The 13,923-nt window shown below is 40.9% G+C and overlaps 1 protein-coding gene across 3 annotated transcripts in view; it reads right to left on the bottom strand.

Moving 5' to 3' along the window:
- The window catches only part of MVB12B (multivesicular body subunit 12B), a 69,412-nt gene that overhangs the window by 22,414 nt on the left and 33,075 nt on the right, over positions 1-13,923 (bottom strand). For all 3 annotated transcript variants that reach the window (XM_069986668.1, XM_069986666.1, XM_069986667.1), the window contains exon 7: positions 6,987-7,081. In XM_069986668.1, the coding sequence (XP_069842769.1) occupies positions 6,987-7,081 (95 nt within the window). The remainder of the gene's footprint in view (positions 1-6,986; positions 7,082-13,923) is intronic.

The following is a 13,923-nucleotide window of genomic DNA, read 5'->3' as shown; positions in this document are numbered from 1 at the left end:
CAAAAACGTAAAAGGGTGAAAAGCCATTTTCTGTGACTTGTCAGAGCGACTTTAGCTTTGAATACAGGAGAACACTTGATAAAGAAATTAATATTATGCAAATGACATCCTGTATTTAAAATTCTCCATGATGGCACAGATTTTAGTGCGGACGCCGCGCGCCGGCTTCATGTATAATTCATGGGCAAGTTCACCTGTCAGTTTGCAATCAGCGATATGGAGGAGCGTTCACAAACAGCAGAGAGCGGGGCTTTAATTGGAAAACTCTGCTGCATCTTTCAATTATTAGGAGTAAATTAAAAGCAGATGCAGACGGCGTATTAAAGATTTCCGAGAGGACGCGGGAAGTACACAGTCATTGTTGTCGCGCCGCTGCAGCGGATGTAGAAATGCAAAACAATTTTGGGCATGGAAATCTGTTGAAGCAATCTGGTGAGTGCCATTCTGATGACAATGACACGGAAGCTGACATTAACCTTTAGCGAGCCACGTAAGGTCTGGTGTCTGAACAAGAGCGCCAACCGGTGCGGGCACAAGGGAAAGACCGAGCTGCAGAATCTGGGAAAGTGGCTGCAATGGTACAGATTGTTATTAGGAATACTCATTCAAGGGCTCTGATATCTTTATTTGCCTCCTCAAAGCTGTCGTCATAAAGAGCTCCCCCCCCCCCTGCCTCCACAGTTTTTGATGCTTTTTTTTGAGCCATAGGTGGATCCAGTCTTTTCTCTATGTCACTCATTTCTTTTGAATCCAACTCTGTCTTTGGCTCTAAAAAAAACTCCGGCCTTAGGCTATGTTAAAACACGGTATTTCCCTGTGTCTTTTTTCAACCAAAACCAGCAGTGGAACTGACGGGGCAAAATTATAATGGAAAGATGTGTTTTCTGTGTTTTTAACCCACTTCTGATTTTGGTTGAGAAAAGACTAAGTATAAACATATAGTGTAAACAATGGTACACCCACCAAAATTAGGTCAAAGTATCCTTGTGTATACAAATCATTAGAAGAGAAAGGATGCGCTTGAAGTAATATATACAATTTTTCGGAGAAAACTTATTGTAAATATTATACCTCATGTATTTTTAACGCATATCTAATAAAATTGTATATTTTACTTCAAGCGCATCCTTTTTCTTCTAATGATATGTTAAGAAAAGACTGACGGAAATACTGAGTGTGAACATAGCCTCAAAAGGTATTTTACACACAGGTCCAGATTTACCAGATTCTTACACAGTGCAAACTTAGGCTCCGTTCACAAGGAGCAAAATTGGCGGAATTCTGTGGCAATCCCGACAGCCTACCTGTCATAATGGCACGTGCGTAAGCCTCCCATAGATTGTCATTATGACAGAGAGGCTGGCGCCAGTTTTACTCCATGTGAATGGAGCTTTATGGTGCGTTAACACAGAAAGATTTATCTGACAGATTTTTTAAGCCAAAGCCAGGAATGGATTTGAAAACAGGATAAATCTCAGTTTTTCCATTATGACCTGTTCTCTGCTTATACCCTGTTCCTGGCTTTGGCTTTAAAGATCTGTCAGACAGATATCTCTGTGTGAACGCACCATAAGGCTAGGTTCACACAACATATATTTTCTATTATTCATGGCCGTTGTTGCAAATTGCAGCATAGCCGTGATTAATAGAAAACGTACGTTGCATTGAAGTCAGAGGAATCCCGGCCAGGTAAATGCACCATAAGTTGCACTGTGTAAGAATCTGGTAAATCTGGGCCTGCGTGCAAAATCCCTTTTGAGGCTACGTTCACAAACAGTATTTCCGTCAGTCTTTTTTTTAAAACCAAAATCAGAAGTGGGTTTAAAACACAGCTTTCCATTATACTTTTACCCTGTCAGTTCCACTCCTGGTTTTGGTTGAAAAAAGACTGATAGAAATACAGTGTGTGAAAATGGCCATAGCCCGAATGCGCCCGCATCCAATTCTACAGAAATTAAGTTCATCCGGCTGGTACTGCAGTACCAGCCAGGATGAACTTCACGGACACGGGCCGGATCACAGAATGGCCAGTGTCTTACTGTGTGTGAACTGGAGAGACTTCAATTGCACAAAATCTAGCAATATGCATCAGACTGATTGATACCAATATAGTATCTGAAGATTGTCTAGTCTAATTTTAGACCAGTTATTTTTTTTCAAACCAGAATTTGGCACCAACATTTTGCTGCAGTTTTGGTGCAATTAGGCCACACCCCTAAAAGGCATGATGGTTGACATCATTCACAAAGACACCATCCCGTTTCTCAACGTCGGTGAATAAAGGAACATTTCCCCCTAGATTCATTGACGTTGGGAAACACGTGATGGTGTCTCTCTAGCAAAGTGAATATTTATGTACCGGATTTATGAACCGAAAAAAAATATCAATTAAAAGTTATTTTTGTGGGGTGACTTTCTAAAATATATATATCAATTGATGAATATGTCAGCATGTATTACTTTAACAGGCAACCTACTGCCCCTTGCATGGCCAAACAGACACACTAATGGCAAGCATGGAGCTCACAGTCACAGTAATCCATTAATCTATTATTCGCAGCAGCCAAGGGACAAATGACAGCGATCAGGAGGGATCCCTGATTGTTGGCATTACAGAAAGACTATGGCTGTTGCTTGGGCACAAGAGAGACCACAAGTCCCTTGTGGTCTCCTGCACATGCTGTACAACAGTGTTAGTAAGTGTGTGTGGGGCTGGTTGGGGTAGAAAACAAAAGACATACTTATCTAGCCCTGGTCCCCAGCAGCTTCCTATTCATCTCTGTCTGGTTCCCAATATTCTTTTTTTCCTGCTTCTAAGACCTGCATCCCTGCAAATGACTGTCCGAGATGGGACACCAATGCAGCCAGCGACAATGTAAATAACGTATAAATCCAGAAAGCCTTGGCTCAGCACAGTGTATAATGGCCAGGCTGTAATAATGAGAAGCAGCTCCCGATAAAGTAAAGCACCATCACTACACAATGTATGGAGCCGAGGCTTCTGACTACGTAACATTGGTAACAACCGGGTGTGAAGAACAGCTGATAAGGCAGCCGGTGTTGATGGCCTATCCTGTGGATCAGTCACCAATTAATTTTTCTAGGAAAACCCTTTTAAATATAAAGTAAAAAAGTGAGTTAAGTAGTAATATATGCTTCTAGTAAATAGTCATGCTGGAGGTGCCGGTCTTGCAGTCATGGCTTGTAAGCCAGCTCCGAATGCCAACCTCAAGCGAGAATCACTAACAACCCAGTATCGGAGAAGAACTCAACTTTGGGGACTTTAATTTGCCAGAGTAGAAACCTTTTTTTTTCTATTGAGCAAAACATCTCCGTGGACAGTAGTGCCGATAATGAATTACTGGGCCATGGTCTGACTGGGAGAAACATCCTAATGTGCAACCCTTGCCCAAAGCTATGTTTTCAGGACAAAGATATTAACGCTGGTAACATCATCATACCATTAACTTGCTTGTTGCTTTCCACATTCAATAGAATTGAGTAATGACAGATACACCATAAAATGATGTGTATAGAGCGCGTATGCATGGCCCTTCCTAGTAACACAAGGACCTTTCTCCAGCAGCTCCTGCAGGACAACTTGTGCACCTACATTTATTCGATTAGTCAGGTCCAACGTCTCACTTTCTCAACCCTTCAAGGCAAGTCAACCTCATTCATTTCTCAAACCAGAAGAGATTAAATTTACTCTCCCAAACAGGTTATAAATAACACAATAGAGCCGGTGTGCCCCTCCAATTCCCTTCCCATTCACACCACCTCTATATATGAAATATATACCTTATGCTGACAGACAATTTGTCTTTTCAACAGAGAACTGATCAACTCAATCTCTAACAAAATTTGCTCCCGTTACGGACGAAGCCCGTGACGTCCTCGGCTCACACTCGCCCAACTGCTCACTCAGCAAATCTGCTCTCAATTTTCAGACCAGGTATAATATGGAAAGTTACATACAAGATTAAAGATCACCGTAATACTACTGCTAGCATCTAGAAATTAAAGGGGGGTTCAGATCAGGGAAGTTTCTGCCAAGTTTATTGAATATAGCGTGTCTATTAAGTAAGAGCCCCACCTATCACTCCCATAGACTTGAATGGAGACCGCCATGTACAGCCGCCTCTCAATTCAGACTCGGGACTGACTGGTGGAACAATCAGCAGTGGTCATTATTAGGATGGATATATGCTGCGATGAATTCAATAGGACTGCACTAACGTTTATTGGTGCCCCTCAGAAGTTTGTTGGCAAGAACCGCGAGAGATAAATCCAGACAGCAGCTATTAGCGAACTTGTGATCTAAGCTTCTTTACTTTTGCAAATCTACCAGTTTTCTGGCACAATTTAAGGAATAGAAACTAGTGTTCATGCCTTGCCCAATAAACTTTATTATGTGTTTTAGACACTATTTTGACCTTTGTTCCCCTGGCTCAAAAAAGATGGCAAAGCTGACTATGAAAGATGCCCTGAGAAGTAAGCTAATGGATTGATGGTTGTATCAGCCCATGTAATAGTGACAGCAATCAGCCTCTGATGGGGAAAATGCCCAGACCTCAGCTGAGCCTGCTTCAAAATTTATCGCTATCTTCCCGTGTAAACAGGGTTGTGTGTGTCCAAAAACGATAGGTAAAGGTAAACTGACAGCACATACAGTATATATATATATATATATATATATATATATATTTGTGCTGTCAGTTTCTACATAAAAAGCAGTGTATACTTACATCTGCTCTGCTTGTGATCTGGCGTCAAGCTTTCCCGACCAACTCTGTTGCGTATCTTCAGGTCTGCCTTCTCCTTAATGATTAAAAGCCGGAGGAGGTGAGGCCTGAAGATACAGCCAGTGGCCTGAGGACTGGAGAGCCAAGTACTGGATCATAAGTGGCGTGGATGGTAAGTATACACTTCTGCTTGTGATCTGGAAACCAACAGCATTATAAATACCATATTTTCCAGTGTATAAGACAACCCCCAACTTTTTCAGTTAAAATATAGAGTTTGGGATATACTCGCCCTATAAGACTACCCCTTCTCCAACACGCACCAAATAAAAAAATAATAAGAAACATCAGACAGCAGGGAGATCAGAAAGGCAGAGAAGGAGGTACAGTAATACGGTAGTATATAAGGGTGGCCAGACGGGTGAACGAGGTGTATTTTCCTGGGCACAGCGCCACTCTACTGTATCTCTTTTTTTTCAATACCCCAGACACCTGCAGCTTGCTCTGCCCTTCATACGGTTGCTTCGGAACCGGGCTGGGGAATCTGCGGCCGCCGCATACGCTGGGCGGAGCTCTAAAGTGGCCGCATCCCTGCCATATGCGGTGACCGCAGATTCCCCAGTCCGGTTCTGAAGTTTTTCAGCACCCACCCTATAAGATGACACCCGGTTTATAAGATGGGTTAAAAAGTAGTGTTATACACAGGAAAATCTGGTATCTATGCTGTCAGTTTCTAGGGCTGCACGAAGGATAAAAGGATATAGATATACATACACACACACACGATGATCACTTTTAAGAAACATGTCTGCAATGCATATAATTATTTATCTACGGCGCACTTCTTAAAATACTGTATCCCCAGGCTCATTTCCATTACTGCATTCTATGTATAAAGCAGCTGAAGAATTACCAGTCTCCATACACTAGGGGGAGCTCCATGATCTAAATACTGCACAACTGTCCCACAAAAAGTGATTTTTATTTTTTTTTTTTCCCAAAAGTAACAAATGTCCCAATAGTTCTAACTATAATAAAGATTATTATCCCTACATTATCACCACATCAAACAAAAATCTATTTTATGTGCTGGATTATAGAAAAGCCATTCATTCTTCAGCAGAGTTATTATAAGGTACATAACAGATAATCCAACATCAATATTTAAATACAGGACGACAGAAGTAAATCAGGAGTTAGAAGACATACAAAATCATGTCACCTCAGACATGGGATGTTTATGTGTGACACAGAGCTGTATGGAGACTTCTAGAATGTCTAATAGTTTATCTTACGACCAAGAATAGACACCCTAGCTAGTGAAAAAAGGTGTTATCCACAATTAGAAGTCTATGGTAGCTTCCTTCTAAAAACAGCCATGAGTCCATGAGTTGTGTTTGGTACTGCAGCTTAAATTCATTAAAGTGATAAAGACTGAGCTGCAATACCACAGACAACCAGAGGACAGGTGTGGCGCTGCTTTTAAAAGAAAGCAGACATTTTTCAGTAATCCAGGACAACTCCTCAACAATTACTAACTGAATGATATGAAGCTTTATTTTTCTACAATACGTTCTGCAGCACCAGGAGGACACTATATGGGCAGCATAGGCATGGGTAATAAAGTTCTGCAGCATAAAAGGCCACTGACTACAGCTGCTGCCACTTCCGAGACTAAATATCTAGGCAGTGACAGCCTGCTCAACCAATCACCGGCCACTGCACTTTCCTGTCTCAGTCTGTGATTGGCTGAGCAGGATGTCACTCCCGAGATGAGTTCGTCTTGTTAGTGGAGGTGGCTGTGGGGATACTGAGACACTGCAGAAGGACACCAGGGGAGCATGGAGAGGTAAGAATTGTTATGTTTAATGTAAGAGCCGCAACATATTAAAAAGTATAACCTGTTTAATATATAGTAACAAATGGACTGGACAGTGGAATATCTGGAGAAAGAATGGAGAAGGCAAATGGCTTACACCACTTTGGGACTGGTCAATGGAGCAACAGGTACCCCACTACTGGTTCTGATCATGAAAATGACATACAGTATGTACTTTTAGACAGTTAAAGGATTCATTCACTGCCTCCTGAATTTAGCATAAACTGGTAACAAGTAAAACACAAAGTATCAATAAAACACATAGTGAAAGCAAAAAACACACAAACTAAGTCACTAGCAAATCATGTAACTCAGCACTGAGCCTGTCCTAATGGTAAATGTGACTGATAGCCTGTGCTTACCTGATATTGCATACAGGTTGGACTGCTGATTCTCGAAGTCTGGCCGGGTATTATTTCTACCTCGGAATGTAGCAGGAAGGGTCAGGGATATGTGTCTGAAACAAGAAGTATATAGTCTGATACCAGTGCCAGATACAAGAGATATTAGCAATCACAACAGTCCATTTAGTATAGGGATTCAACAGGAAACGCCAAAACATTGCACCTGCTCCCCAACCCAAAAGGGAGGACAAACCCCAACTCCTCGCAGCTTACATAAAGGAAAAGAAACCCCCACCCAACACTTAGGACTCACATGTCTAACCCGTCTAGATGTTTTCCCTTTCGCAAAGTAGAAAAAGTTTCCTGGATGGTAACTAATGACTAAACTCATGCCATAGTTTCTTACAGGATCCATATTGTGTCTGGTGACATCAGTTGCGGCATCTCCCTAAGCTGGGTACAGACAGAAAGGTACATATCTGCCTAGGGATGATATACGGGTCTGTTCAAGAACTAGGTGAAGACACACGATACACAAGGACGCCCATTGAACAATAGATTTACCATTTGTGGAATAACTAAAAGACACAGTAAAATCTATACTGCAAGCTGGTAGACATAGTAAACTTAAAAGTCGCCACTCTTGTCCTTAGTTTGTGTGTGGTATTGCTGCTCACAATTCTTCAGTGTTTCTATGTACTCTTAAGGGTAGCTTCACACGTACCGTATCGCTGCCTTTTTATCGCTGCGTGTTTGGTGCGATTTTTACATGCGAGTTTTGATTTTCACATGATTTTCATGTGAAAATCAAAACTTGCATGTAAAAATCGCACCAAACACGCAGCAATAAAAAGCAGCGATAAATACGCAGCGATACGGTACGTGTGAAGGCACCCTAAGGGGGGGGGGGTTGTCCAGCGAAAATCTTTGTTTCAAATGAACGGATATCAGAAAGTTATATAGATTTGTAAATTACTTCTATTAAAAAATCTCAAGCCTTCCCATACTTATTAGCTGCTGTATGTCATGCAGGAAATGTTTTATTTTCAGTCTGACACAGTGCTCTCTGCTGAAATCTCTGGCCAAGACAGGAACTGTCCAGAGCAGGAGAGGTTTTCTATGGGGATTCATAGAGAACCGAGACAGAGTTCCTGTCTCGGCCAGAGATGTCAGCAGAGAGCAGTGTCAGACTGAAGATACAACATTTCCTGCATGACATACAGCAGCTAATAAGTATGGGAAGTCGTGAGATTTTTTTTTTTATTATAGAAGTAATTTACAAATCTATATAAACTTTCTGATATCAGTTGATTTGAAAGAAAAAGATTTTCACTGGACAACCCCTTTAAATGATAGTCATCTGACTACCTGCAGCCACCTCTAGAGGGAGCTTATTGTATACCGTTGATAAATGGGTTTTATGTATAGAAATGCCAGATAAACAGTGGTACTAACAACCAAACCAACAAAAAACAGGGTCTTATTTATGATATGGCAGCCTATCCTGAAAAGCTGATCTGTCTTTACTCTTCTACGTAGTTGGAAGCAGCTTATAGACTACTATTCACTGTTCGTAAATACCTCAAATAATTCAAGCGTCATAAAAGCTGAGGAGAAGCAACAAAGTACTAACTAGGATTCCTGTGTTGGCATTTCCAGAATTTCCTCCATTACTTTATCTGTTGCTATTAACCCTTTGAGGACCAGGCCCAAAATGAACCAGTGAACCGTGCAAATTTTCATTTTTGCATTTCGCGTTTTTCCCTCCTCCCCTTCTAAGAGCTCTAGCACTTTCTGTTTTCTATCTACAAGGCCATGTGAGGGCTTGTTTTTACAGAAAGAGGTGTACTGTGTAATGGCGGCTTTCATTCTACCATAACATGTATGATGGAATTCCAAAGTTATTATTTACAAAGATATTAATTAGTGAAATCGTTAAAAAGAATGCAATATGGTAACTTTTGGGGGGTTCCTGTGTCTACATAATGCACTATATGGTAAAAGTAACATTATACCATTATTCTATTGGTCAGCCCCAACACAACCATATGCAGGTTTACACAGATTCTCTAATGTTATACATATATATTTTTTTAATTAAAATCCTTTTTTTTTTTGCAATTAATTATTAATAAAATCGGCCTATTGTGACGCTTATAATGGTTTTAGGTTTTCACCGACGAGGCTGTATGTGGTGTCTTTTTTTGTGCCATGATCATCTTTTTATTAATACAATTTTTTTGTAGCTCGGACGTTTTAATCACTTTTTATTTTTATTTTTTATATATATATAATTTAACAAAAAAAAAAAAAGTCATTCCTGGCACTTTTTTCCCGCGATTGTTATATTTTAATAGATCGGACAATTACGCACGCTATGGTATATAATATTTTATTTAATATTTATTCATTTCTTTATATATGTTTTATTTATATAAATGGGAAAGGGAGGTGATTTTAACTTTTATTTGGGGAGGGTATTTTTAAAAGCATTTTTACTTTTTTTTTATGCAAAAGAAGGGTCCGTGGAGTCTCAGTTACGAGTCTCAAAACACGGGAATAGCCAGATATCCCTCCAGGGGAGGGAAGCCTATTGCCAAGGGGGTGCCTCCCAGTGGGGAGAACACCAAACCACCCTGATACGTAGTCCCTTAAGTCCCACTCGGTTGCGAGTATTGGAACATAAATAGGGAAATACCAGGGTGGCCCCTTATACGTCAAAGTCTAACTCTGTGGCGAGTATTGCGACATGACAAGGGTTTACCAAGGTAGGCATCCATCCACAGACGATCGTTTCGGGGTAATTGCCCCTCGTCAGTGTGGAGTAGGATTCTGGCTAACAGGGGCAATGAAAAATAGACCAACAAAACACAGCAATCGCTGAACTCAAAAAATCAAAAAAAAAAATCAGATAGAGTACTCACTAAAGAGTCTCCACTGATGCATTGCCCTCTATAATGCATCAGTGGAGACTCTTTAGTGAGTACTCTATCTGATTTTTTTTTTTTGTCGCTGGTCTCCCTGAGTTCAGCGATTGCTGTGTTTTGTTACTTTTTTTTTTTGCCATAGGCATAGCATTGATCAGTGTTATAGGCGTTCTGCTTGTTGAGCGTGCCTGTGGCAGACTCAAGCAACAGAGCGCCGAACGGACCGCACAGAGGAAGGTCAGAGACCTCTGTCCGTCCGTTAAAACGATCAGTAGGGGACAGGGGTGTCACTTACACTCAAACTCCGCAATTGCAGTGTTTAAGGGGTAATGGCAGGCTGCAGTGTGATCACTGCAGCCTGTCACTAACGGTGAGGGCCCGGCTACTCACTGCAGCCCCCCCCCCCCCCTCTGGAGCGTGCTTCATAGCGAAATAAACACCCTGGACATACAGTTACGCCCAAGGTCATCTGGTGACAGACTCCCTGGGCGTAACTGTACATCCAGGGTCATCTAGGGGTTAAAGGAGAACTCCGGGCTGGGGTGATTTTTGGCAGAGTGCTGGGAAGAGGGGGGATGAAAGTAGTAACATGCTCTCATTTCCCCCGCTCTAGCTCTGGTGCCGGTATCCTGCAGCTCCGGTCCCCCTGTCCTTGGCCGCTTCTAAGTCTACGTGGGAACCTGGGACGTGACGCGTTAGGCCCGCTCAGCCAGTCATCGGCCAAGGTGGGACCCCGCTACGACCAACAAAATCAGCCCAGCTCGGAGTTCTTCTTCAAATTTGCTACAAACTTAAAAAGCTGAGTGACCATCCTTTAGGTGTGGGGATTCCTCAATTGTTTAGCAGAGGTTGTAGCTTCCTATAAATACATAAAGAAAAAGCTATTTGATTGCAGGATGAGAAGCCGCTCTCATTGTTCCTCCGCATATGGAGCAGGAGCATATGGCAAATCAAATACCAGTATAAAGACTAGTTCCCCCCAGGAAATAATCTGGGACATGTCTCCATTCAAATTACAGTCTTTACAATTAATCATCATTTGGAGGAACTAAACTGACACAAACAACAGCTCTACATTTGTAATTAGAATAAACTCCATCAAATTAGGTGAAGACGGAAACAATTACAATAAACTTAATGCAAACATGAACATTCAGAAGAGTTGTTCCAAGAGTGCACAAGGGATTTCACACCATAAGCTGTTAGTGTCACCCCAATATGAACAGATTGTTAAGACGTTCGAAGATTCGCTACTTGATGAAAAGAAAAGAAAAAAAAAAAACTTTTAAAACTTCAAAAATTTTATTTGATTTTCAAAAAGTACCATAAAGAAGAGCCTTGGGGTGGAAATTAAAGAAGTCCCATGAACACTAAAATCGGCAGTCAGGGGGTGGGTGAGAGAAAATAATGAACAAGTGAACTCACCCGTCCCCATGCCTCAGTTGCGCCACTCCCAAGGCTCGTTCACAGCCAGGGATTTGACATTGCAGCTGTGGGGATGCTGGCTGCAGTGAACAGGACCCCGGAGCACCATCTTGAAGAGGGGTGATTTTATTTGTTTATTATTTTTTCCCCCGCCTGCTGACTTTTGTGGGTTCATGGATAAAGACAATGTAAATTGTAATTGAACCCTCAGGGACGGGGCTATTGTGCCTGTCATTCAACTATAACTCCTTCCACTATCATTGAACCACAGCAGCTATGGAGAAAAAAAGGGCTGCTCCAAAAAAGTTAAAGAAAAAAAAAAACTATAAGAATAGAAAATTCTTTGGAAGACTATTTTACCACTACTATAAAGACACTCATTCCTGATCCATGTTTTCATGTTCTTCTCCATGTCCAAGTCGCAAGCAAAAGGAGATAATAAAATATATACTGTACATTGTTTAAAGTGAATATATTGCCTATATATTTTTTTTTATATTACTGATTGGATGCAGATACTAAATACCTATGTTCAGATTTTTTACATTTATTTTTAAGATATTATTATGGGGGCTGCCATCTTAGTGGTTTTAACAGCATTTATGACATGCCTTACAGCAAGCTCCATGGACATAGACAAACATCTCTACACTTTATTCTTTGTACGGGGTACATTTGTAAGCATGCTTTGTGACCTCTGCAGAGGTGATTCTATAGGTGTGAGGAGGATAAGCTTTTTTTGTCTCATCTATCTACTGGTGTCAACTTTTCCTGTGATGATGTAGACATCACTTTACAGCAGCACTCTACATATTATCACAGACAGAACAGGATGTGTCAGCTTAGTTTCAGGCCTAGTGGCGAGAATAAAGATTCCAAGATAATGTTATAATATAAATAGTAAAATTGAAAAATCTTAAAAAAAAAAAAAAAATCCTACAGAAATTCTTTAAAAATGTTAATGTTATTGATGGCTGAACTCTCCCCATTGCTTCAACCAGGCATAGCTCCATTCATTCTGTAGTGGCTGCTCTTGGTACTGCAGTTCAGTTTAATATACTTATCACTGGAATTGTCAGGCGTCTGACCCCTACCGGTCCAGTCTGATATTGATTGCCTATCCTGAGAAACAGGAGGGGTACCAGCTGATAAGATAATCAATAATGACATTTATTTAAGTCATGGTCTAATAAAGTTTAACTAATAAATGATATACCAAGTATATAAAGAGATTACAAGTTCAAGTGACATTGGGGCAAAAAGGAAGGGTTGCCTTATCAAAGAGGGTAAAGTCTATGGACACCATCACACTCTTTTTTCTTTACTGCTCCTTTGTTTCCTGAATGTGAAATAAAACAATTTTCTGAACAGTCTTGATTAGAAAATTTGTACCATTTAGCCGCCGTCTGTTAAGAGTCTGATGGACCTGCTCTCACCTCAAAAAGGAGAAGGGGGAAAGAACTTTGGAGGACAGCTCACTAAGGCTGGAAAGAATGGGGAGAGCAAGTACAAGGCACTGTAGTAGGGAGAATCATATAGGCAAAGAGAGAAAATAGAGTTCACGAGTATGGGCTGCAGAAGCAAACATTTTAATAAAGACCTGTGCAAAGCAAGAAATAATAAAAAGATTACAGTGAAACGCTCCCCTAACTCCACCTTTCGACAAGAGGGTGCTATATGTTATACTATATGTATGCATCCAGCTAAAACGCAAAGGCCCAGAAGAAAGATTTGGAACTGTTATATCTGAACCTATACTAACAGGATTTCTTTTATGATGCCGGAGAGCTTATAATATAGATCAGCATTTCTCTATTCATACACCCACAGTCCCCCTGCTTCAGCTCACTAGTAAATTCTTCCCACTGTTCAAACATGATAAGTGGCACCAAGGATTTGTCTCACATGCAGCTCATAAAATCATGATAACTTTGGGAGAGACATAAACATCTTGTCAGAGGAGCCGGCCGCTCATTACAGACACGCCAAGCTATGTCATACATCTGCAGACAGACAGACAGGTTTTACCATACGCCATTAATTGAACTTTCAATTATTCCACAGAACACGGTGCGTTTTAACTCAACCAGATTACAATACATTTTATTCTGACGCTTGTTTTATTTGCCGAGTAAAACAAAACTGATTCAATTTCCCTGCAAAGCCATAAACTGTGGTGAGACATGAAGTCCAAGATGAATCAGGTTATTTGAGGAGGAAAGAGATGCCAATTGAATCCTGCAGAGAATAGTGTGTCTCACTCCCGGGCTAGGAGCTGGCGTTAACTGATCAATGATGAATAATGAGTCTTTTTATACACTATTAAATTGCAGGTACGTTAGCCGTACAAGATTACCCCATGATAGGATGGCGCTATAGTCATCTCCTATAGCTGCACAACCCCACCCCCGCCAATAAAAATCTGTTGCTAACTCAACTTTTTGTCTGCTTATATACAGAAAATCCATAGTATGCTCAGCGATATAAGAATAATAGTAGGTAAAGACAGGCGATCTATCTAGTGACTGGTAGGAGTCTCAATGCTAAGACTCTGACCAATCTAATATTTTGAAATGTCTGTGTGACATGTCAAAAGGTGACAG

This window comes from Dendropsophus ebraccatus, chromosome 10 (assembly GCF_027789765.1).
Source record: "Dendropsophus ebraccatus isolate aDenEbr1 chromosome 10, aDenEbr1.pat, whole genome shotgun sequence".
NCBI classification, from domain to species: Eukaryota; Metazoa; Chordata; class Amphibia; order Anura; family Hylidae; genus Dendropsophus; species Dendropsophus ebraccatus.
Note: the sequence above shows the minus strand (reverse complement) of the source record. Positions and strands in the feature narration are given on the sequence as shown.